Source organism: Drosophila yakuba, chromosome 2L, assembly GCF_016746365.2.
Source record: "Drosophila yakuba strain Tai18E2 chromosome 2L, Prin_Dyak_Tai18E2_2.1, whole genome shotgun sequence".
NCBI lineage: Eukaryota > Metazoa > Arthropoda > Insecta > Diptera > Drosophilidae > Drosophila > Drosophila yakuba.
The window spans coordinates 20338058-20365422 of NC_052527.2; the positions used below are offsets into that span (position 1 = coordinate 20338058).

At 41.7% G+C, this 27365-nt stretch overlaps 1 protein-coding gene across 2 annotated transcripts in view; it reads left to right on the plus strand.

Moving 5' to 3' along the window:
- The window catches only part of LOC6529027 (chaoptin), a 38103-nt gene extending 11763 nt beyond the window's left edge, over positions 1–26340 (plus strand). The window contains exons 2-7 of one of the 2 annotated variants that reach the window (XM_015198666.2): positions 10088–10365; positions 16713–16857; positions 20602–20712; positions 20814–24090; positions 24167–24193; positions 24514–26340. In XM_015198666.2, the coding sequence (XP_015054152.1) occupies positions 10089–10365; positions 16713–16857; positions 20602–20712; positions 20814–24090; positions 24167–24193; positions 24514–24696 (4020 nt within the window). In that variant the 5' untranslated portion in view covers position 10088 and the 3' untranslated portion in view covers positions 24697–26340. The remainder of the gene's footprint in view (positions 1–10087; positions 10366–16712; positions 16858–20601; positions 20713–20813; positions 24091–24166; positions 24194–24513) is intronic. The other variant, XM_002090023.4, reaches the window with a different exon arrangement.
- The last annotated feature ends 1025 nt before the right edge of the window (positions 26341–27365 follow it).

The following is a 27365-nucleotide window of genomic DNA, read 5'->3' on the forward strand; positions in this document are numbered from 1 at the left end:
GTATTGCCCTTATAAATTGTTGCCAAATGCATATAGTATATACGTATGGCAAAACATATATACATATATGTGCGGAGAGGACTCTCCACCTCGATTTCTGCCAACAACTTGCCCCTTGCCGCCGGGGAATGCGTGCGTATGACAGTTGCAATTGTACTTTAGATGGGGGGACTTAGGTATGCACGGAGGACAATTGCACTAGTCGTTGCAAACTTTTTGCGAAGCCATGTTAGCTGCCAGTCAATACACGAAATGCGAATGATATGGCTTATTTGTGTCCTACGGATGTTGGCCGACCCTTTATCCCTACTTCCTGCCTGCCGTATTGAAAAGCCGAAAACCCTATGACTTATTCAGATGCTGTTCGGTTTGAGTTGTCTCGCTCCCTCTCTCTTACTTTGCTGTCTTCAGCTGAGTTTCGAGTCCTTAAGACTCACGTCATTAATTATACGCCACGTGTCGCAGTCCAGGCAATTAAATTTACGCATTTAATCAGGAAAGCGCCCCTCAACGTGACACACTCACTTGCAGTTGGGGATGGAAAGACTGGGCACCTCCAAAGCAAACCGCATTCTCAACGTGTGTACTTATTCCAAAATAAATTGCATAGTCCGCATGTATAATTTGCACAGGACAAAGGGTTATTTACTAAATAATGTTATAGTTTTCTCATTTAATGTATTGGTGACTAATTTAATATGATGATAACCACTTATTATTTTAACTTGAGATGTTTGAGTCGACATTTGTATGCATGCTTTGGGGCAACAAATTATTTATGGAAGATCCTATTAATTTTGTTATTATAGAGGTATTCTGTGTTCCCTCAAAGAGAATACGATTTAAAAAATTAGATCAGCGCACCTTTGAAAGCTTATTCAGTTTCGGATTCCACGCAATTCCCTGCAGGCTTTCACTGACGAGCTTATATTCATTTCTCCTGCAACTTTAATACATTCATTAGGATTATAACGATTCCCCCATGTCGCATATCATCCGTGGCTTTCTCAGGGGTTGCAAGCCCCGGGGAGACATTGGCACACATTTCATCGAAGTGCCGGTGGCTGTTCCCCAAATTGGCCAAGAATAAATGAACGATGGGGACTTACGACCTCTCTTGCAGGTGTAATTATATTTGCTGTCTTTAAAAACGGCCAGCGAGGTTGAATATTTATCCATGAGGACATGGAGAACGAGATGTTGTTAATTGAGAATAGGATGGTATGTCCCTAGCAAATTGTATATGGCTTTCCAGTGAATTTTGTACACTTTGACCTTTTGGCCAGGTCCTAAGTGGCGGTCAAGTGGCCGGCGTTATAGGGCGACGATGGCCCTTCGTTTAAATATTCCAAATCCAAAGTATTTCATTTCGCCTGTGCGTGTGCTCACTATTTCCAATTTAATTATACACCTGACCGAATTTGAATATCCCGGCCGTACCTCATACATACATACATATGTATGTGATCATGTAGTTTATGCGTGGCCATTCTCATGGCCGGGACTCGTAAATTTAACGCATTAAGATATTTAAATATTGTTTTCCCCTTCTTTCCCGTCCGTGCTATATGTGAAATAATTTTTGGTAATGGCAGGCAACGTGATTAGCTCCAATCATGCCACAAATTCATAAATTTCAACTGGAAAGCCCGAGCTTTTCCTCTCTCTCTTGCGCCTTCCCATGTTTTTCAGTCATTGTCGCTTTAATTTCCTAATGAAGCCATTTAGTTGGCAAAGTGTCGCCAACCTGATTTCCATATAAATGTATAAGAATGTGTATATATATAAAAACTATGGCAAAAGTTGCTGTTGCGGTTGAAGTGTTTGATGCTTCAAGGAGATTCAAAACCACAGATAAATTCAGAGCAGACATTTGATATTCCGGTTCTTTCATCAAGTGTTATTAATTAGGTCCAGTTTAGCTAATGCAAATACCTCTTTTGGTTAAGTTAAAGATGGAATGGAATTTAGAGAGCACGAGCAGTGAAAATATAATATATTTCTAGTCAACGTTTAATTACAAATGCTTAATAAATGTATTAACACATTAAACTGCAAGGACACTAAGTTTATACTAAATCGTTTAAACTGCTAAAAGCTTATAAAATTATGTAAAGTGCTTGCGTAAAATGTATAAGTTGCAACCTATAAGAAAAGGTAAGCCTTAAACCGGTTGAGCTTTATTTCCTTGAAAATGTATTTAAATGGATTATACCCGTAATTTTAATTCAATATCAGCAATGTGAAATCGCTCACCTGAATTAGGCTAAACATATTTTTCCTTTTGCAGTCGGAATGGAACTTTTTTTGGAAAAAACGGCATGACCTCGTTTACTTTCACATGAACACATACTTTACTTTAGGCAACATTTTACCTTTCAAATTGTGAGTCGAAAATTTAAGGCTCGGCTTTGCCACTAACCCTTTGAGTTGTGGAGATGCGTTTGAGCACTTTTCTCGGTTTTGGGATTGGATTTTCCTGTCAGGTTCAGCGTGCACTTTCCCTGCCAAATACTTAGGCCGAAATTGGTAGAAATCTGGGTAAGGCATTAATTGGTCGGGTCCGGGTATTTGGCACTCAGAGGCACAGATTTGAAATGTTACGTGCACACAAATACACAAACACACAAATCATACGTCAAAATCAAAATTAATCCGTTTTGTGTTATATGCAGCAATTGAAATTATGTGCTTAAAGGCTTAAAATCAGCCCAACAAAGCCCAAACAGGCAAATAAAAAAGGGCCAAAACCAAAGCAACAAAAAAGGGATCGCATAAACCAAACACAACAACAAGCTACCGAAAACAGAAAACAGAAATGTTACAATCCAACAACAATCCCCAAACGCAGCACAAATTGCGTATGTTCCTCCTCACAGTCCCCTGCACACACATTTCCTCTTTTTATCCAACTGCCGCCATTATTTGTGTTTTTATTGCTTCGTACATGAAACAAAAAATAAAACGCGTTTGGAGTTTGGGGCAAGGTGGCAAATCGAGGCAGAAGAATGGCGGTACGCCTGCCATTTGCAGCAACTGTGTGTCGGGGCCACTTGAAAGAATGGCATAAAACGCCACTGACACACCGTGACACATGCAGGAGCAGACACCCAAAACTGGAAAGTGATCGAGTTTTGAATACCCCTTCATGGCTTTGAAAAGTTTGTAATAAAAACAAGACCCCACTCTGACTCTTGCTTTATGGAGAAATAGTATTATAAGTAGTATAACAATAATATCTACTAGGAGTACCTATCTTAGCATTTATGAGAAATCAACGATGATTTAGTATCGGACTTAATACATTTTTTAATGGTTTCAGGAGTGGCTTTGCTTCGGTTTCTTTGGTTGTGTTCAGCAACCAGGCCAGCATACCCTGCAAATCGGTTATAAAGGCAAACAATAACAGATTTATTGCATATTTCGCACTGGTAATTGAGATTAAACAATTGCAAAAATAAGAACGAAAACAGCCGCTTGGCATTTCATAAACCCAGAGGTCGTCCCACACACACACAGAAAATGGCTATAAAGGCAACGCATAAATTTAAAAGCTCGTATATGTATCGTTTTGGCCTTTCCCTTAGTCAATCCTTTTTGGCGCCGCCATCGATCCTGGAGCCCATCATTTGGGTCTCCATCCTTCTGGCTGGATTGTAATTCATTTTAATAATTGTCAAGTGCCGCACTTTATTTATGACAAACTTTTAATAATTTAATTGCTGGCCCAGCAATGTCCTCATTGCCGCTGTTGTTGTTGCCTTTGCTGCTCTTATTGTTGCAATTGCTGGATTTGCCGCTGCGTTCGCATTTAATTGATAAATGCGTTGGGGCGAAGGGGGCGTGGCACCGAAGAAGGGACGGCAAGGAGCAGGCAATCGAGCGGGTTGCCAGCTGTAATTATAGATGATTTGAATAATTCAATGCTCATGCCTTCCCGTCCGTCGCGTTTTGTTTACGCAATTAATTGTGCGGCTGTGTGCCCGGAGAATAATAACAACAGCCTGGAACAGTGGCCCAAAACAGGGAATTACGGAGACTTTTGAAGGAAATTCTCATTAATCCCAACGATACTTAGCTAACGTTGTATGTATACCAGCTGTATGTATACCAACAGCAGATTCAAATGGAAAGTAACAAACGTAAATGTACTTGTGCAATATATGGTGAGAGTTGTCCATTCAGAAACCATTTCTACTCAGTAAATTGTGACTTAATTGTAGGCTTCTGGTTGCAAGTCACGCAAATTAAGAAGTTTTTATAATTACTACCCTCTAACTTGCTAAGCAAACCCTTACATTCCTTTACTTTTTACTTGTGACTTAGGAAGTAAATAAATTCATATTTGGTTTTTTTTTTTTTTGTATTTAAGATTTGTTGCGATTTAATGAAAAATGTTATATTTCCTTATTTATATGCTATATTCATATAGAATGTTATTTATTTTGTGTGGCTCCAATTGTAAGTACGTTTTGAGATGGATACAAATATGGACCTTAAGACAAGCTTTTGAGCTTAGAACCATTCTTAAGTACTAACAACTTGTGGGATATTTTAGAGCTCCCAACTAGTTCCTTATTTCTATACATAAAATGTAATCATTTTTGTCAGCCTCAGCCACTGTGCACATGCGATGGGGTTGCTTGGTCATCACTCATTTGTCGCCCTGTACTTTCTGTTTCACTGTTGCACTGTCATTTGCTTGATAAGCATGGAATACATATATCCAAAGCGTTGCCGCACAGTGGAGCCGCGACCACGCCCACCGCACAACATGACACGCCTGAGGCCTCCAATCCCGCCTCTCGTACGGCCCACCTGGCGAACGGCCTTGGATAGTTTGGCGCTCGGCGTTCATAAGCAATTCATGTGTTTTCCGTAAACACTTCAATTTAATTTTAGTGCCGTGGGCGCGAAATTGCTCTTAAATTATTTAGGCAAAGAGTTATTAGAGCAATCCTTTCGCGAGTGGGGCTCTATGTAAATATATCTCCCCGCATCTGCAGAAGAGAGTCCTCTGCATCCGGCTTAAAGTTCAGGTGCGTCGCTGATTGCCGGAGGGATTGGAATTAACGGAGGTGTCAGCACACGGTGCAAAATTGTCTAGTTTTTTCTCCCTTCGTATCCAGCACCGTCTGGGCACATAATTGCGGCAAGTCGAAGATAAATTACCCGAACTCAAAACTTTGACCTAAGCGTCGTTTCCGTGAGTAAGATTAATGATGCGGCAATTGCCAAACAGCTCCGACCAACGTGAAATAGCCAGCAGTAGCAACTATCACAGCAACAGACACTCGACAACTTTATGGGATTTGAATCAAGGGTTGTGCTCTGGGTGGAACATGGCTTGGAATGGGTCGAAATGGGTTGGAATGGGGTGAAATTGGCTGGGCTGGGCTGGGGCAACATAATAATTCTGATGTCCATGGGTGTTGGCGGCTCTGGGCGCCACATGTGGCACCCCCGCATGCCGCACATAGGTGCGAATGGGTGCATATTTATGGATACAGATACTGGGATACTCAGCAGAAAAGATACATTTATTGCTATGCCATAAACTTTGAGTAATAAATTTTATTTTTATTGTTCTGACTGACTCCGCTTGACTGACTGACTGACTAGCTGGATGGCTGATTTTTTGGTTAGCTCCCGAGTACCGGGAAATCACCTTGTTAAGGGTAAAGTGTGAGGGTCGCTCTGCCAAATTGGCATATTTATGACCGAAAACAGTTTTGCGAAAGGCGCTGCCAAAATAGCAAAAGCGATAAACGACACTTGAATGAACTGACTAAACTGTGGATGTGAATGTGGATCTTCGTTGGTGTGTCTGTGTCGGGGTGTGATTTATATGGCCAAGGAATCGGTGCCGAGTCAAACCAGTGCGGTGCTAAGTTTCTTTTTAAAACGGCTCGCAAGATGAATGTATCTTAAAGTTTGCGCCGTTCTGCTAATGGTTTCATAAAACCCTCTGCATATGTGCAGCTCCCATGCCAAAGATGGATCGTTTTGCATCTGTCAAGGTGTGAGATATGGCCAAGAACTGGCCTTAGACTTTTGCCAGCAAATCGGAGCTAGTTGAATGGATGGCTATATTGTGGAAAAGTGGAAGCGAAGATGTGGATAAAATGTAAAGTGTCGAATTGAGGAATAGTCTAAGTAATGTGGTCATTTGAGCGTTCAAAATAAAGATAAATCAGTATATAAAATGGCTGTAGTGTGTCTCATAATTACGTGTTTAATTTGTTCTTATAACGAAGAGTATATCCTTAATAAGGTCTTAGATTTAATACCAAACATTTCAGGAAACTCCTGCTAGGATACAATAACTTATCCTTTCTACTAAGGTACTCCTGTCGAAAGGCCCGGCCAAAGTTTGCCGTATTCTTAATTGACTTGACGCCGATTAAGTGTAATGTATCTTGAGGATATTATATATACATATAATGATCCCACTTACATACATACACATACGAAAGGAACACCTACTACCACGTAATCGCTTGCCCAAGAACCTTTTTCATGTTCGGCTGCGTTAAATACACGCTCACAGTTTGTTAAGTTCATTTAAAGTTTTGATCCCCGTCTGAGCGACGGCTTTAAAATCTGGATTTCTTTATTTTTTGGGACGAAAAAGCGTTGGTTGGCCTTCTACAACAGCAACGGCATCTGGAGTTGGAGCAGCAGCAGGAGCTGGAGCATAAATGGGAGCAGCTTATGGGGCTGAGTTTAAAACCGACATGCTCACATATGCATGCTCTGTGTGCGGGGAGGCAACTTACATATGTTATTATCGCACAAACTCGCAAATTCTCGACAGAGATAGGGCGAGCCGAAACGAGCGGAGAAACTGCGAGCCAACAACTCCCAAATGTATGCTACGTTTTGCTCCCATTTCATGCTGCGCTGCGCAACTCGCGTCGTCGCCGACAGCGGCGTTGGCGTCGGCGTCGCCGTCGCCGTCAACTAACAGGACATCATCCCCAACGGACGCTCATCATATTTATCCTGGTCCTTGTCCAGGACTTTCCTGCTGCTGCCGGTTCTCCGTCTGCTTCTGCTGCTGTTTGTTTTGCAGCTCGTTGACATTTCATGTCACTGTGTCACCGGCATAAAAAATTAAAAGTATAAAAATGATGCAGACTCTGCGAGCCACTCCCACTTAAACTCCCGCCCGCCCGCACTCTCCTTTGGCAAATCGCTGGCATTATATGCGTAATAAAAACTTGCGGTCTGCCCCGCCTAGCAGCCTGCCTCTTGTTGACCTTTTCGTGGCATTCGTCCTTCTCCTCAAAGGAAGATGATGGCGGCAAAGGATTCCTCAGTAATGGGAGCGTTTGTGGGGATTGACACTTTATTGTATAGTTTGCTCTTTGGCCGCATCTTAAAGTGGGGAAAAGGGTATCGCATATATTATGGAAATAAGCGTATAAGACGTAAAGGGAAAACGAAATGGGATTAAGATAAAGATACTTTTGTGGGTTTTTAACAAATACAATATAATAACAAAAAGCTAATGAAAATACTAACTTGTAAACTAACTTTAAACCCGCTACTTTATTTTTAATAATATTTATATAAATATTTATTATATATATATCTGTTCCTTAAAGAGTATCCATGATACTCCTTCATTCCACTTTTCATTCACTCATTTATTCTGTTCGCTTGTTTTAAAAGTTTGGTCCGACAAGGTTGAGGGTCACATGGACGCAGCGCCCGCATCTGCAGGGTCCAGTTTATGGGGCAGGGGGGTCGTGTGTGCGTGACAGACGTTCCCTGTCCAACATGACCTACCACCCATCCACCCACCAGCCCACAGACCGACTCCCCCTCTGACCACCACTTGTTTCTGGCCCGAAGCGTTGCCTGTTTGCTGCTTGTCTGTCAGCCAACAAGTTAGTCATTTTCTGTATCAAAAAAAATAAAACGCAAATAAAAAACTTTTACGACATATTTATCTTTTTCGTTTTTATTCTGCCGCCCGTCGTCCAACATCCTGACTTCTTCGACTTTGTCCCATTCTGATGTATCGCATGTGTATATGTGTGAGAAAGGTGCATAAAGGTTGATACTACTTATATATACGCACTCAACTGAGTGATGTATCATTTGTTTTACATGGTCCAAGCGATGCGAAAAGACTTCGATTTGTCACCATCAGCGTAATGAAAAACAATCAGCAAAAGTGCCGGGCGGAAAACTGAAGCTTTTCTGATTGGTTTTTCTTCTGTCAGTCCGAATTTAATGTTTTGTGCATATGGCAAATGACAGTCGGAAGCTTAGGTAAACAGTTGGCGAGATAAGATTTATTAAATTAGAATATATTTATTTAATTGAAACGAAAGATAGATGGGACAAAGTTGTGGTATCCAGATTGCATATTTATGTGATTGATTGCTAAATATTTTCATGTCAGTAGAATTTTCCTTTTCCGAATTCCAAAGAACTTTATTTGAAATCAAATTATTGCAACAATACAATAGTATATACCCTTTGCGAATGAAAAGCAGTTTCAGAATCTACCACGCGGAGGCTAGTTTTCGTTTTAAGCAATAGTATAATAATTTTTTGGTAAGCCCCTGATTTTTGGAGTTTTTCTTCTTGCAAGCCAATTTAAGAGCTAAGCCGTATAATTTCTGCTATCCTGACCTCCCGCATTACTTTTTTCAGCATTTTTTCAGCCATATTTCATCGTGTATAAAATATATTTGACTTTTCCGAAGCTTTGAGCTGACTGGAAATAACTTACAGACTTAGGCGAATGGGAGCGGGATTGAGTGGCATTCTGCACAGGGTTTTTCTTCTTGGCTCCTAGTTTTATGGCTGGTCGTAATGTGCGCAGGTACCCACACATTGGCGCACTCAAGGTAAACCGTCGGGAGTCTTAAAGCTCAACAATCGTGCTAATGGCCCGTACTCGTCCTTGTCGCCAGCGTCTAGTATGGCAAGGTTCCGTGGCTCCATGGCTCCATGGCTCCATGGTTTCATGGCGGAGCCGAAAGTTTTTATTTGTTATTATATACTTTGGCGTGTCAAATAAACATCACACATCCAGAGTACATGAAACATGTTTTATATGCGACTTCTCTGCGGCTGTTGAGGCCTCTACGTGTTGTGGTTGCGCACTTTCTTCTGACTTTCATCAAAGCCGAGAGAAATGATTGATTAGAAATATATTGAGATTTGTTTAAGAAATATTGAATTTTATTTAAGACACTTAGTCAAATTGTTGGTCTTCTAGCTAATAAGTTACTGCTGATGAATAATTTTTTCTTAATCACTTTTAATAGTTAAACCTTTTTTCCGCCAGTGCATATTTTCTTTTTAAGGCTAGGCATTTTCATGTGTATGAAAGATTGCATGGCGGATGAGAGGGAGTTCGGCTGGCAAAAGAGGACTGTGTCACACGACTGCGGCTCATTTGCATGAGTTGTCGCAGGCTTTTAGTCGAAAACTTCTTCCGTTGCCATTTGGCGTGTTGGACGCGCAATGAGGGGGGCTCGTTTAAGCCAAAATATCAACATTGGTTCAAAAGTATTACGAAAACAATTAAATCAAGTTAATTGTTTTTACGCACCGAGCTTGCAAGCAGAATGCTTGAGGGCTTAGGTTTCACTCGTGTCTGGAAAGTGCTGTGCGGGATAAAAATGGTCGTAAATACAATTAAAACTTGGGTGATGTAGATGCTATATGACTGTATATTTTCTGCTTGAAAATCAATTAAAATTTTAGCTCATTTTAAAAATCGGTACTTACTCTTCTTTTATATTATATTTTATATATCATGATCGAAATATGTATTTGCATATTTTTGTTTTGTGCCACTGTGCGTAGTCGACGCGTGTGGACTAACGTTAATTTTATGCCATTTCATTTGCTTTCGCTTTTCAAACGTGTGATTTATGCAAAGCAGCAACGAATAAACAAATGCCCTCGGCAAAAGGTGTCTCCACACAGTGGATTTATGTGAGCCAACGTGCTGAAATGAAACGGGCGAATAAAGGAAAAGTGAAGACCACTAGATTATAAGATGCTATCTATAGATCGCAGATTTCTAAAGAGCAAACCTCTTTCGCTTCCCTTTCAGGATGCATCTGTATCTGGTGCTGATCTCATGCCTGGTGAACTCCTCGCACTGCTGGCAGTTCGACGGCGGAGGTGGCCACCGCAGGCCAAGGAACACCGGCCGGGGTCCACCGTCCTCGTCCGGAGGCAGGGGATCCGCCGCCCTGTTGGGCTCACAGCAGCAGGACATCCTCTACGCCTGTCCACTCAACTCCATGTGCCAGTGCGCCGGTCTGCCCAACGAGACAAGCACCCTGATTGAGATTAATTGCAACGAGGTGGCCCTGTACAAGTTTCCAGGTAAGCGACCCCGCCATATCCTGCGATCCTTTCGATATCCTGTCCTCCGGCCCCGTGTATCGCCTGTCAATGTGTCCTTCCAGCTTGTCACGACTTATTTATGTGGCAAATATTTTCATTGCCAGTTGGTCATAAATTGCCATGGCCGCTGCCCTGGACAAGGACTCGTCGGTCGGCTTCTTACTTCTCTCATTACCCATTGCCCATTTCCCATTTCCTGTTTCCCTGACAAACCAAGTGCCTTTGGGGTCTTTGTGCTCCTGTCGCCTGTAGCTGGAAAAATGTAATTTTTTAATGAAGCCCCAAACAGCTTTGTCGCGGCCCACAAATAAAACGAAATCTTACATTTAAGTTTGCCAATTAGTTGTAAAAATAAAGTTTCCTTTCATTTTATTTTCTTTTCCCCTCTTTGTCTTTTCCGCTTTTCTTTCTTCCCTAGTGCCTTTGCTTTCGAGAAAGTTTTATAACGATTGCTGTGGCAAATTCCACGCAAATTTTGGTAGTTTTCATACCTGGCACTTAATAAGTACAGAGGTAGATGGTTTATAGCGTGTAATATGCACACTTTTCGGTCACATAAGAAGGAAAGTTGGCTGAGGTGAAATAATACTTTTTATTTTTTTTTACCAACCTATACAACAATCCTGCCTGACTTGGATTTTAAAGCTAATTAGCGAAACAATTGTTAGTTAAAAGTAGACAACTCAGCACATACTTTTCAGGTAACCTTCTGGCCACAACAATGGGTTCAATTTCATTAAAAAGTTTATAGCTCTCCAGAATTCATAAAGTAGGTATTTTACAGTCGGGAGACTCAGCGAAGACTCTTGCTTCCCTTTTAAGTAATGAATGAATGGCAAGTTTCCATAGCTCCATTGTCATTTTCCATTTCCATTGCAAGCGCAAAATGTTTCTCATTGCGGTGGCTTCTTTTCTCCCCGCTTTGTGTGTGTTTTGAGCCTTGTGTTGAAAATATTACCATTCTACAATCCGCTTCCTCTTCGTTAACAACTGTGACACGCCCACAGAGTCGTCTTTTTTGCCAAAAGTTGCCGCATAAAGTTGCAAAAAAAGAAAATAACAGAAACAAAATAATAAACAAAGTTGTTGACTGGCAAAACACACAAAAATTGGCCAGACATTGGCAGCACCGGGAATTGGGAAGACAGGAAGAGTGGAAGAGTGGAATACTATTGAAAAGTTTGTCTCCTGCTCGGTGACCTCCCCGGAGGGTCCGAAATGGCTACTCCGCATTGGCAATTTATCCTTCGTTTCTTATGCAAAACTTTCCAATTGCATCTGCATTGGCCTTTGCTTTGATGAGAAACTTTAAAATGTTATAACTAATCGAATTAAAAGTAATGACACGTCAGCAAATTCCAATTTATATTTCCTTTACTTCCATATCACAGGGACATAAAGCCTGTTCTTACAGCATCAAGCATTGCACTTCAAGCAGATGTCTCAACTCTAGGACTATCTATATGAATTTTATCCCATATATATAAATGACAACGTTGATGGGGATGTCAGCGACAACGATTGCATTCAAGCAGCAGAAGAAATGTTGCAGCTGCAAAACTTTTGGCAATTAGCAATTCTAATGCAAGCGGACACACACAGAAATCCAGAGAGATGCGGGAGAAAGGAAGAGAAAACACTTTGGTTGACAGTCTGGCTAATTGCGTGCCACGCCCCCTGCTCCCGCTTTCTCCAGCCTGCTCCCCTCATCGAACCGACTTCCTGCCTGGACCGTCACCATGTGGTCGAGCATCCCGAAAAAATAACCACAACTATGCACCCAGAAATAGAAATGGGAACTGTGGTGAGGAAGAGGATTTGACAACTGTAACTGGGGACACAAGTTGGAAATTCATTTAATATCTCAAAATTTCCAGTGCGTCGCTACCGCACACAGAATATGCAGCAGTGACACTTTTGTTCCTGCCCCGAATATTTCCGTAATTTAATGTTGAATTCCTATTGTCTACTGGGACGTAACAAAAAAGAAAACATGGAAAATAGTGGATCTCCAATTTAGATTTATTTTTAATGTTTCATTTTCGGGCTCTCTCCTGCTGGTCACTTTCATGCTTGGCCAGAGGTCGTTTTGGTAGATAGCAGCATCCTTGGTTCGATTTGGCCGCAATTTTCATGCCGAAAACTATTTGCGACCGACCGAAAATCGAAAATGAAAGACGACAGTTTGCCCACATGCCGCATGTTTCCTGGGCCTGATTCTTTCTCTCCATTTTGTGCAGGACACCAAGTATATGGATATAAATGGTAGTTTCCCAGCCCGAACATCGCACCCACACCCGGTTCCTGTCTTTAGTTGCCTTCCTGAATGCCGGGCCAAAACAATAACTTTTCAGCTGACGTAATCTTCATCAACACACGGACGAACAGGCTCTAAGGCATCGGTTTTGAATGTCGTAGCAGATTGTTACCGAGCCTCATACAGCTTTAGTTGGGCTAAAGAACACAAATTGTCGAGATGATAGAGTTAGAATTAAGGGCTACACGATTCTCGGCCACATTTTATGGTGTCCTCTAGATGACTTCCCCTAAAATGCTTCCATAAGAAATAATAAGAAGTGCTCATATTTGCCACATAGTCTTTCATTTTGAAAAAAGTCTAACATGTTAGTTAAAGTATAAAAAATAATATTGAAAAACATGTCTAAATAATATAATGCTTGAATACAACGAAAAAGAATCGACTATAGTTATAACTTAAATATATTCAGTACCTTAACTACTTAAAGTCTCAGGACATTTTATAAAATAAATTTTTTGTTTTAGTTTAAGGTTCAAACAAAAGTCAAAGAAATTTCGTTGGTTTTGGCCGAGTTAATATTGCATCTATGCTGCCACTGCCCGCCCCCTTACCACCCACCAACACTTGGCTGTTTGTACTTTATTGTGTTTTTTCATATACTCGGTGGGGCAAGTTGAATAAACACTTGGCAAGTGACGCAAAACGAGACGAGAACGTCGGACGTGGTCGTGGACGAGCATACAAAAAGCTGGGAGGATGGTAAGTTTGGGAGTGGTCTTCGCTGTTGTGCCTGGAAGCAAAAGTAAATAAATAAATATGCTTGGCATTTTGTCAGAGAATTGACTTGCGGCCATAAAGCAGCACAAGCCAACAACGTGCGATGGACTCCAGAAGGAGTCTCCATCCAGGTTCCGTATATGCACATCCCCATGCCCAGTCCTTGGTCTCCAGTTCGCTGTACCCATTCCACCAGTTTGTTTCCCGAGTTCATTTCAGTTGGTGGACCCTAAGGCATGGAGCACGGGGCCAGAAGTTTATTAACGCCATATGTGTTGTTGCCGTTGTTGTGCTGGCTTGTCCACTCCTGACAAAACACTGGCAATGGCTTAGATATGCACACGCCCCCGCACACACATGCGTACTTTCTCCATATACGTATGCATATATACATTTGTTTTGCGAGTATATATGGTTGGCCTTGCATGAGCAATGCGCCGTGCTTTGGCCACGTGTTTGCTGCTTGGTCAAGGGAGGCGCACGCGTGTCAACAGGGCGTATGATTAATATTGTATTAATATGCGATATGTAATTAAGATGTAAGCTGCTCTGTGCTTATATTACTTCGTGTAGCGCATGTATGTCCGGTCTCCGTACCCGTAATGCAAACTATATATGCAGCCATTGGCATTTGAATAATCAACTATCTAAGCGTATCGCCGATACAATCATTATATGGGTTTATGCTAACAGTTTAGCTTGGTCAACACTCGAAAGCACTGGCTTGATTATACTGGAGCACTTGCTTATTAATAGTACTGTTATTTCAATACAATTTAATCGCTAGTACTTTCTCTTTGCTTTCAATTTACTTAATTTCATTAATTTCTATGTACTAAAGCATTATATTATATTTATTACGAATACAATTATGCAAGTACTATGGAAATTTCAAGGTTTTAAAAGTGTCATTTAATTCAATAGCAAGTTTCCATTAATTGGAAATAACTAGTCTTCGTGTGAGGTAAAATGCTCCTGGCCCCTTTAAATGTCTTCAATTTTTGTATGACTCAGTTCAGGCCCGAGGGAAACATCAAAGCCACAATTAAATTACGATTCGTTGAGCATGTGTTAATTAAACAGGAGCAGCGGGGGCGGACGAGAGTCCTTGGAGTGCCGGGGACGAGGGACGCGGCTCTCAAAGGAACTGGTCACCCAAGGCGACTTTCGCATGGAATTGGAGCTCTTCACAATCACACGCACACACGCTTGTGGCGTAACCATGTGTTTCAGCCTGATTATGGCAACGGCTGCTGCTGCTTGCGACCAAAGGGAATTTCCATGTCATGCTTGTCAACTTAAATTATGGCCTGACCTTACCTTAAGCATTCGGCGGGTTGGCAGGCGGCGAGGCACTGCTACAAATGACACCACCCAACGCCTACCGCCTACAGACCACATCCCACAATCGACCACCCACTCCCTCAACCCGATCGCCGACATGGTAAATATTTTTTGGTCGAGTGGCGTGGCATTTTTCCCACTCTCCCCGACTTTGTCTGTTTTGCTCCTCTAGAATTGCCACAAAACTGGAAGAGAGACTGACGTGCAACATGAAAATGCACTTTTCGCTTTTAATTGAAAGATTTCCTCTCTTTTCGGTTCGCTGTTTTGGGAATTTTTTAGACCGAAAGTCCAAAGCGGAGGCGCATCTATTTCTGTTCAACCATTATTCCACCGCATTTGCTATGCACATATTCCTGTGTCAGTATCTGAACCAAATCACTGACATCACGGTCGCGTTAAAGTCAAAGCGAAATTCGCGACTAATCCCGGATTTTCAGAGATTGACTCAACCATCTGCGTTTTGCCAAAAATTAAAAAAAAAAAAAACAACAACAAAAATTGATCAAACTTGACTGCAGAGCGAAATAATTAAACATCAATTTGATGAGTTCAGACTGAGAAAAAACTGCGAACATCAAAGCATTTAGACATAGAGAAAAAATACCGCATAAAACGAAAGCTGACCAATTGATTGTTCCTTATAAATATTCAATGCGCCAGAGAGTGCAAAAATCAATCGCTCTATGCTTGCCAATTTTTCTTTATTTTTTATTGTGCGCCATGGAATATTTAATAAGTAAAAACGCACTGATTCCCGAGGAAATTTTGTTGAGGTTTGACTGGCAGGGAATTAAGCTCGAAAAAAATATGCAATATGCATGAAATCGTTCAGGGAAAAACTTTTAAAAATTGTAAATCACTGAATTGTTTTTTCTTAACACACAAAACGGTATCCCTTCCATTCAAATGGTTTTTTAAGCTAATTATTTCAGTCTTGACGTATTGAAGTTTCAGTGAGATTAAAGTAAACCTGATACGGTCGATGCCACTCTTAAATGTTATTATTTTAAAGATTCTTTTTCAAAAATATATTTTTTAACGAAATAGAACGCTTACATTCATTTGAAACTTTATATATTTTGGTAAGGGGTCTAATAGAATTGGCTACTTCCCATTCACAATTTAAAAAGTTAATCGAGCAATCGAGTACGTTGCGTTTCATTGTTATGCTCAGCCAAGATGTAACTGTCTTTTGCATAGCCATAAAATGAAATTTGTTGGAATTTTTTCGGAGACGATGGCGAGTTGCTTTCTTTTCTGCAGGCAGTGCCCGGATCCTGTGCCTCTGGCTCGACCGGAAAACGAGCACAAAATCGAAAGCGTGGCTTCCTCGCCGGAGGGGAATTGGTTTGGGCCACGGGCAATGGACGATGTGCCATGGACTTGGTCCTCTCTGGTCCACCGGTTTGGTGGGTCCATTGTCTGATGGCACGCTGATGACCCATTTGCCTTAACGCGCCGGCGATCAAAACTGCCAAAACAAAAGCCATCATCGTTAGACGGGGAGAGACATCTATGTATCGGTTGGCATAGGGAATTGGCGAAAGCCCCATATTCCCTCGTTTATGGTAAACGCTTCGGATGCCGTTTAAAATCAATTTGAATGATGAACTGATAGCCGCCATCGCGGAGACGGCTCTTACTTTGCGGAGGGTGTTGGATGCTTTCGGTACATCCAATATTAACGCAATTTCCCAGCAGAACACGGTGAAATATTCATTATAAGTAGCAGTGGTAACTTGAACAACTTTTTCCATAAGTTCAAGTCCCAAATATATAGCTTAGAATTTTGTTTATTATCTTAGGGTGGCTTCATATTATTTAGAAAAGAACTTTTCACTCATAACATAACATTGTGATTTAAATTCTTAACTGTATATATGTACATTTTTGTTCTGTCAAATCTCTGATCCATATATCTTCTTTACCCGCTCCTCCGCAGAGTTCATGCACAGTAGTGTGCGCTACATCGAGATGTCCAACACACATCTGCAAAGTGTCGACGATGAGACCTTCCAGGGATTGCGTCTTAAGACACTAAAGCTAATCGACAACGAACTGCAGGATATATCCGAGCGGAGTTTCAGGTGAGTGCTTTCCACTGGAAAAGTGGCGAGTCACGTTGGCAGGAGGAGCAGTGGAGATGGAACCCAAGCCCAAACCCAAACCTTCACAGGCACACCTGCCAGGAGAGGGAGATGATGACAGGACAGTTGGCCGGCCTATTTACATGACCCCTTTTCCACCTGGGCGCGTGAGAGTGTGTGCATGCGTGAGAGTGTGTGTCTGCCGGTGAAGAGTGCTTTGTATATTTTTACAACATAAACCTGCAAGTTGTAAAAAAGGCGTAAAATTAAGTTTAACAAAGCGAGGACGGGTGGTGGCGTCGCGTTTTCAGCGGGGCACTCAGGCTGAAAATGCAAGCGGGAAATGCAAACTCACACACGCAGCGGAAAACGCAAAAAAACCAGAGAAAATGAAAAACTTTCAAGCGCTATTTGTTTGAGTGTAAATAATCACAAAAAGAGAAAAGCAAAGCAAAATGAGAAGGGACGGTAAGGGAACATTTTAAGCGCTAAGCCGAATAAATAAATGCTCTTGATAGGCCATTTTCCCGCCCTAAATTAGAAAAACTTCTCAGCTTAATGTTTTGAATACTAGATTTGATTTGTGACAAAATGTAAGCCTCTGAAGGCTTGACTATTAAGCTTTGTATGGAATGGATCTACAGCTAAATATAACAGCAATGTATAATTTTTGAATAAAACGCATATAGAGTCAACCATTTTGGTCTTAAAGTCTTCCCAATTTATAGAAACCCGTTAAAGTGTAAGCGGCCAAATAGAGAAAAAGTTAACATACGCGAAGAGAAAAGTGATTGTTGCTCTGACTGTAGTACAGTAAACACAGGCTCGTATTTCGTCAGCGTTTTGTGATTCAGTTCGCATTATACATCACACATTCGACTGGGGCTGCAACTTTCCATGGCCCCTCCCCGCCCCCTTTTGGCCACGTTATTTTGTGTGTGTAGAATGGGAATGGGAGAAATCATGGGGAAGAGTCGACCGCATTTGGCAGCATTTTTGGTTTTTTTCTGCTCTTCATCTTATACGCTTTTTGTTGCCATGAAATGAAACGCGAAATTTTTTAACGAGCACAAAGGATAACCAGAGTTGGGGTCACGCCCCTTTACCGCAGGCGACCGCCCACCCGCACACACATTAAGCTGCTAAAGTTAAATGAAAGGCCGCAGTTAACGGATGTGTGCAGTTTCCGGGAAAAAGAGCTCAAGGGGTAGTTGGCCAAAGACACAGTTACACACTCCGATGGCATTAAGAATTTAAATCAAACTAATTAATGCTCATAAGGCTGGCAAATGTGGTTAAGGTCTACCTTCACCCACCCCCCCGCAACCATCGACGTGCTTCTTTTTCTCTACTTCTCACTCCTACCGCATAATCTGCATAATAAACTCCGGCCGCAATGTCTATTAGTGGAAAAGTTCTCTGGATTAAATTAGGTATGCTAACTAAGAATATCTTGGTAAATGTAGCAGAGTACACAATTTTAAAAAATCATTATAGAGTTATCATTAGGCTAAATCCACCCCATTTAGATATGCTTAGAAATCTATTTTAGTGCGCAGATGTGTATATACTTAGGATATTAGCAATGCATTTTTTATATAAACACTACGTAAAAATAACCTGTTACTTAATTTTAAAAGTGCAAGTACAAAGTACACAAACCGCTGCTCACCAGCCCTTGTATTTACCTTTGCTGGCCTTAAACAACGCATGTTTGAGGACCTACTCGCTCTTGACCGCAGGTGTGGTCCGTAAAGGTTTCATTCACATATACCTACATTTGTAGTCCAAACTCCCAGTTAGATATATACATGTGTGCATCTGGGTGCCTTTATTGCCCACAAGGGAACACTCACGAGAAGACTTGATTCCATTTTCTGTTGCGGACTATGATGCCATATGTAAAAGTTCCCATCAATATTTCAACACTTATGTATTTCAAAAATTGCTAATTAATAATTTACACAGCTACATTGCTAAATTAAGCACACGCACATACCATTAAGGTTGTATGGTCTGTGTATGGATCGGCTTGTTGTGTGTTACGTGTTTGTTGCGTGTTCAGTTGCAAAGTGCCGATAAATGCGCACTTCTCCGGTATTCCAAGTACATAGTACATATTCGTATGTACATACATGCCGCAGCGACATGCTAGTGGGAATTTCCATGGAATTAGAACGAAAGAAATGTTGCGAGTGTTAAAAAAGTATACAAGAAAAAATATGTTTTAATAAATTTGCTATTATGGCAGCTTCAGCATTTATCCGTAATTTATATCTATTCCACTCACCCTTGCATTGCAATGTATTACCCAAAAGGAAATTACCTAAATAGTAATAATATAATAATACTAAATAAATAACAGTAGTAAGCCAATAGTAGTTCCAATACCCCGTCGTTTTAGATATAGTATTTAAAGATAGTGGATATACGCATCGGGCCATTCAATGTATTGTTTTTATAAAGAAGAAATCAGAACAGAAATTTAAAATGCCTTCTAAATATAGCTAATTGTGAGTACTATTTGCCTGAATCGTAAGCAATAGTTAGTTAGAAGTCATTCGGTAATAATAAACCAGGATAACATCAAGAACTAACGGCAAATGACGAAAGAAAGCCGGAAAACAAAGGGAAGGCAAGGAAAGCGGGAAAAGCGACTGGCGCAAAGTGGTTTAAAGGAGCCGCAAAAATTTGGTTTTGCGTTTGATTCCTCGTCGCATAAACAACCAGACCGGGAACACAACAACACCGAGAACTACAAAAGGATGTCGCTGCGCTTGTATTTGTTGTTGCCGTTAAGGAGGAGGCTGGAACTTGTTTGGAAAACCTCGTGGTTTTCATAATTGAGGTCGCTGTTTCCCCGAACTCTGTTTCCTTTTCTCTCCTCAGCTTCTTGCTTTGAAGTCGAGGGTGGACCTTAGTATATACTATTCCTCAAAACGATATCAGTTCTATACAATATTTATTTAAATGTTACTTACTTATCGTATCACAAGTAACAATATTAAAAAAGTATTTGTTTGCAGTACGAAATGTGTCACCACTGCGTATGAGTTATATCAAATATTAATTATACATCAGGTTAGCCAATAAAAGCAGCATGTTACCCATTAAATGCAAATGTATATTACTCACCGTATAGACATAATACAAGAGCTGTAAATAAATCACTTTATTAAAAGTGCGTATGCCTTATGACTAACGCGCATGCAGTAAAAGCAATCTGAGAGATTTTGTTACCATGCCCTAAAGAAGTGGCTTATGAAATCATTAAAACTTTAAGTTCCAATGTGGTCCACTCCTTTGCACATATGTGTGTGAGTGTGTGTACTTTTGGTGAGTTTGCGGTGCGTGTGTATAACTATTAATGGGGAACGGAGAGGAAGAGAAGTAGGTGCCACGGGGAGGCAGCTGGGGTCGCCTGGGTCGTTGCTACGCGTTAATTAAGTTTAAATATTTGTTTTCCGACTTGTGTGTGGTATATGTCAAAAGGCAGGCAGCACGTCAATTTATATGAGCCATGGGATGGGGAATCAGATGTTGATGGAGGATGTAGCAGACCCAAGCAGAAACTGTTGATAGTTGTGAACAAAAGTTTTAGTGAAAGTTTTGGCCATTATATATTTTTGATAACAGACCCCACCACCACCCGCTGCAGTTCGTGTGGAATGATTTGGATAATTTTATGCAGATAGGCGTGGCACCTCGTTCGTCCTCGTTTTCATCGTACTTCTCCCTTTGCAGCACGATGACCCACTCGCTCATGACTTTGGATATATCTGGCAACAAGATGCAGCACCTGCCACTGGATGCACTGCAGCGATTGCATTCCCTCTCGCGACTGGTGGCGCAACGGTAAGTCTCGTAACTATTTTAACGTAAATGGGCTTAGCATGAGACTAAATATAGAAGTAAGATTACCCTAACTTTGTGAAATACTGTTACCTATTCTTCAGCAATCACATCACCACCTTGGATGGCAACTGGGATGCCCAGCATGACACTCTTCGATCTCTACATTTATCCGACAACGATATAACCGAAGTGGCGCCGAGAGGTGGATCAGTGGAAGTAATTTCCCAAAACGACAACAGCTCCCAGCCTTCCAGTTTGGCCGCTGTGCAGACCAGACTAGAATCGAGTAATTCCATTAACCCACCATCTCCGAGTTCTGGTGATCGGGCGACAGGGGGTCGTCCCTTCGAGCAGTTGCAAAAACTACTTTGGCTGGATTTGTCCAACAATCGGATCTACCAAGTGGCCGGGAACTATCTGCCGCGTTCCCTGGTCACCATGGACCTGTCCAGTAATCTGCTTACAGTTTTCCCCCAGCAGCTCTTCGAACAACTGCCGGAGTTGCGAATTGTCAGTTTAAGGGACAACCTTATACGGAGTGTGCAGTGGAAAGAACTTCAGGTGAGGCCACTGCGAATGCACCTGGAACGCCTGGATCTCGGTCAGAACTGCATTGAAAGCCTGGAGTCCGACTATTTCCAGCAGAACTATTCAGATGTTCATCTGAGAGCTTTGAATTTAGAGCAGAACTTTGTCACCCAGCTGCCAGAGGCGGTGTTTAAGGCCACGGGCATAGCCCACCTAGTACTGGCCTTCAATGCGATCAGTCGAGTGCATCCATCGGCCTTTGAGGGTCTCACAGACACTCTGGAGTATCTGGATCTGGAGAGAAACCGACTCACCACCGTGCCTGTGGCCTTATCCTCACTGCAGCACCTAAAGTACCTCTATCTGACCTCCAATCAGATTAGCCAGCTGAACAATCTTCCCTCGTTCACTGAAAATTTACGCGTTCTTAGTCTGAGTGGCAATAATTTCACCATGATCCCTGTTCTCGGCCTGAAAAACTACACACAGCTTTCGTACTTGAACATGGGTTACAACTCTATCACGGACATCCCCGAAGGAATTTTCGCTGTGGATTCCTGGGGCAGCAATCTGCAAACTATACTGCTGCGAAATAATAAGATAACCCATCTTCATTTAGGATCCTTCGCAGGACTAGACCAAATTCAGGAGATCAGTTTGAGTTTCAACGACATAACTATACATCATCCTTTGGTCTTTGAGAATGTTTCAAAAACCCTCAAGATTCTGGAGCTCTCGTTCGCCGTCTTTCCGGCCAGAAGCCTGGAGAGTCTGGACCCCCTAGATGCCCTCTTGCCACTTTCCCAGCTTATTTGGCTGGGCCTGGACAACAATAATTTAAAGCAAGTCTCGAATGAGTCCTTCGCACAGATGAGGGAATTGAGCTATATTAATCTGAGCTTTAACCAGCTAAAGACACTACCCCGCGGACTCTTTCAGTCCGAAGCTCATAGTCATTTGGTGGAAATTGATTTGTCGTACAATGCCTTGGAGCGACTCGATTCGCAAACGTTTAATAGCCTCGGGGATTTGCAGACACTTAATTTGCAATCGAACCGCCTTAGGACCATAGCTCGCCATGCTTTTCACAATTTGGAGTTCCTACGCTACTTGGATTTGTCTTATAATCGCCTGGTCAACATCTCTCATGGCGCCTTTACGGTGCTGCCCAATCTGGCTGCCCTGGATATGATGCACAATCAGCTGTGTTCGCTGTCGTTAAAATCTTTTCTTTATGTATCAAACACCACCACTCCATTACGACTCAATGTTAGTCACAATCACATTGCCAGTTTTTATGACGAGCTGAGCAGCTACATGTATATTTACCAGCTGGACATTAGCCACAACCATGTGACCAAGTCGGATAGCTTTACAAACCTGGCGAACACGTTGCGGTTCCTTAACTTGGCCCACAACCAGCTGGGTTCTCTTCAGAGCCATGCCTTCGGAGACCTGGAGTTTCTTGAGATTCTTAACGTGGCTCACAATAATCTCACCTCACTGAGGCGTCGCAGCTTTCAGGGCTTGAATAGCTTGCAGGAACTGGATCTAAGCCACAACCAATTGGAGCAGTTGCAGGTGGAGCAGTTCTCGAACCTGAGGAAACTGCGAATCCTGCGTATCAATTCAAATCGGTTAAGGGCTCTGCCACGAGAAGTGTTTATGAACACGCGACTGGAGTATCTGGACATAGCGGAGAATCAGTTAAGCGTTTGGCCAGTTCCGGCTTTTACAGATATCGGATTCACTCTCCGCTCCATCCAGATGTCCCACAACAATCTAGAGTACTTGGATGCCTCGATGTTCATCAACTCGCAATTCCTGTACGACATCAGTTTGGCTCGCAACCGCATTACCATTCTGCCGGACAACACGTTCAGTTTTCTGAATAATCTGACCAACCTGGACCTGTCGCAGAATCCTCTGGTGACGACCAACCTGCGGGAGGTGTTTGTCCACACACCGCGCCTGAGGAAACTCAGCATCCACCACATGGGGCTGTATGTCCTGCCGCCGCTGAAGCTTCCCCTCCTCTCTTACCTTGATGTGAGTGGCAACTATCTGCAAGAGCTGTCGCCACTGGGTTCCCTTCGCCATCTCCGTCACGTCAATGTCTCGCACAACAAACTCACAAATGCGAGCTGTGCGGCGGAGCACTTGCCGCAATCAGTTCGCGTATTGGACCTGGCCCACAATCCGCTGCGCAGGATAACGCTGCACGATCTAGCCAGCTTGCGGCACCTGGCCGAACTGAATATCCTGGACGTGAAGGTAACCAATCCGCAAGCATTTTCCAAGCTACGTTCTCTGAGGAAGCTACATGCCAGTTCGCATGCCAATCTGGGTGAGATTGTGGCCAGGATACCGGGTCTGCAGCAGCTGAGGGTGCACTGCCTGGAGCCAAATATCGGCCCACAGCTCTTCGCCAAACTGGCGAATAACACGAAAATCCGGCTCCTCGAGCTTTATGGCAGCAATGTGCAGACCATTGCCCCGGATGTCTTCACCGGGCTATCGCGAAGTCAACGACTGCAGGTGAAGATCTCGCACACCCGCATATCCGACCTCCCGCCGGGTATATTTTATACCCTGCGCGAGGTGCCGCACCTGTCCATCGACATCTCGCACAATCGAATCAACGCCCTGGCCGCCGACAGCTTCTACCCCAACAAGAGTTACTGGGATGCCGTGGGAACGCGGAGCATCATGGGTGGGCTCATCACCTCGCACAATCCGCTGGAATGTGAGTGCGGGCTGGTGTGGTTCGGTCACTGGCTGCGCCGATGGCTGAGGGAATCAGCACAGATAAAGGTCATCCAAAAGGATGACCTCAAGCGCATGGTACAGGTGAGTCGGTTTACCTACCACTTTATTGTTTACCCTTCTATTTAACCTTGTGTGAAACTTAATTTTTAACCAAAAGTTACCCCTATCGATTGCCGATATGCGCGTAAGCTTTTATATTATTTTAAACCGTTTTTAAGGTATTAATGCAATGCGAGTTAAAGTTCTTTATTTTGGATGTGGCCTAAGAAGATGCATTAAACATACAAGTTAATTTTGTAACTCTCAAATATTCAATACTTTATTTGAGAATGGTTTGTGATACAAAATCTATATGCCACTTCTTTCTCATTTTAGAGACTCAAATTTATACAACTTATCCAATTAATATGGCTTATATGGCAATGCACTGATATCCAAATCATATTTACTTTATTTTAACTGATTGCGAAATGGTGCTAAAGAGATTCTATTCCAATTCCTTAGAGAGCCCGCGCCAACACCTGCCACGAGCCAACATCGGGTCGCCACCTGCCCATCCTGGAGATCTTTCCCGAGGATCTGCTCTGTCAGGCGAGCGCGTTGAGCAGTTCTGGCCAGCGCATATTCCTGTTATCCTTCGCGATGGCCCTTCTGATACCCATTGTGATGACCACCATGACCCTCTGATGTTGGCTTTAGTTGCCGGCGAAGTATGTTAGGAGCGGACTCCACTGATGTGTCTAAAGTGCTGAAGATACTCAATTGATCATTGCCTGTATGATATGTACATATATAAATATATATAAAATGAAGACCTTAAACTAATCGGTAGGTACGAATTTTTGGGATGTAGCTAATTGTGAGAGCCAGGCCCGCAACAATAAAGATACAATTAAATAAAAGACAAGCAAATCGGTTTATGTCCACTCGTAATTGATAAGTTTTATATACATACGAAAAAAGTATATTTATAAGTAGTGGAACAAGTCATGTGCTGGGCATTTTCTTTTTACGTTTTACAATTTCTTCCAAATCCTGACTATGATTTTTGTTAAAAAATTGTCCTAGGCTCATCACCAAAACTAATTTCTTCCACTCGCCAACACGAACTTGGTCATCTAAGTGCGGCTCTTACTTACCCTGATTCACACTTCCGGCGCCCAATACATGACTTGTGTCTTGGCCAACATTTATGGTAATTAATGCAATTGATTACTTACACAGAACCATACACACATCAGCGAACATATGATGATTCCTAACACACTCACACACTTAGAGTATAGTTAATAAACCGTTTTTCATCTCCATAGAACAACATAGATTCATAAGATGTTAATAATAGTTATATAACTATTTTTAAAACGAATTTGCAAAACCAAACTAATAATACAAAATCTAGTTTTATTTGCCTATAATTTACAATTTAGACAAGGCCAATAAGTACATTTAATATAAATACAAATACACATTTAGATAAATCGAGATATATAAAAGGATATACACTAATAATATGAAAATTATTGGATAGCAATTATTAATTGTTTTTTAAGCAAGAGTAGCGGACATTGCACATATAACAGCTAAACTAGAAAACGGTTAGCAAACTTTACGGGCAGTCAAATTTTAACAACACACACGCAAACATATATAAGTACATATCAGTTTGGCAAAAAATAATAATAATGGTAAAATAATGAAAAGCATAATCATGTCATACACAGACATACAGAACTCCAAGCAATTTAACTGAGAGGAATAAATTACGAAATAAAAACGTATCCTTGTTTTTTACGTTCATTACTCACCATTTCATTGCATTTTATTTTTTCTTTACCTCTTTATATTATTTCGGTTACAACAATGACAATCGTGATACTAATTGTAGTTGTTTACACGACGATGATGCAAAATGCACAAGTAAAATAATAATAATGATATTGGTAAATATACTATTGAATGAGACAAAGTGGACAAATGAATTATGGCAAAACAAACAAACGAAAAAGCTGCTGGTATTCAATTTTTTTTCTTTACCTAACCATTCAGTTTTACAGATTTTTTGCCCAACAACCCATGTCCCCAAATAAAAAAAGAAACCAAATGGAATTTTTATCAAATAATATTGTACATACAGCAAACGGAATGGAATGTTCATTATGTTTATTCAAGCCAGCGTTTATTTCCAATTATTTTTCAATTTAATACGCAGCGGCTAAAAAATGCGAAATTTAAATAAAAGAAGAAGTTAAAGTAGCAAATGAAAAACTGAAAATGAATATCGATACTGAAAATTGAATATGAAATAAACATAAAATGCTAGAAATATCACCCCTTTGTGTTTGTCACTGATGAGAATTGTGTTCAGTTACCGCTATAGTTTCGATTTGATCACGGTTTTTTTATTTTTTTCAATCCCCATCCCCATCAGCTGCGGACCCCAGAGATTAGCCTTCAATGAGCTTCAACTGCGGGTAAAGCCGCCCTGCAGCTGTTGACCCTTTTACACATTTTAGTGTGAAACTTGACTCAAGGCAAAATAAGTTGCGGCAAATTATGTGCGGGAGACGCGGTTGCCCCAGGTGGCTCCACTTTCGCCATCCAACTTGTGGCACATTCCCCCACTGTCTTCCATAAAAACAGCACGTAAAGCGGGGAAACGAGCAGCAAATTTACAAGGACCCGGTTGCAGAAGGGCTGGATGAGGAACCCCTGGTCAGGCCATAATTGGATTATCGGCGCTCAAAAGTGTTTCAATAAGTGCATTCCATTGCAACGAGATCTTGTTTGCCACCCTCGGCGGAATAATGTTCTGCACGGCGTGGAATGCAATGCATGGATACTCTTTAAGCTCTATGATGGGATAGTTATCAAGGAGTGGTAATAAGTTGTAACTTTTGGGAGTAAAATCATGCTTCAACTGAGGACTTTTTCGGTTAGTCAAAGATTTTATAACGTGGTGGTTAATAAAGATTCCTATTATAATAGGGATTACTATAGCATCTTATTCTATTGAAATGTGTATATTGAGAGGTAATAAAACATAGCTTTCTTGGAAATGTTTGAAATAAGTTATGCCCCTGCTGTGAGCTATATTTTAGGTGTATCTAAATAAATTCCTGATATCAATCGTAATGTTCTTACCAGCTCTATAAATAAAGGAGCCAACCACATGCTTCTTTGAGGGTATTTTCGGCCTCGTCAAGCCGGATTCCCTTTTCAGCTTGTGTGTGTTGTTCCTTCTTGTTCGAGTGCGTGTAAGTTTTTTTTTAGGGGATAACTGAAACCTTTCAGCGCTTTTAAGGCTTTCTCCACCGCCCGCTTCCCGTTTGGCCGCGATTGGTGGGTCCGTGTGG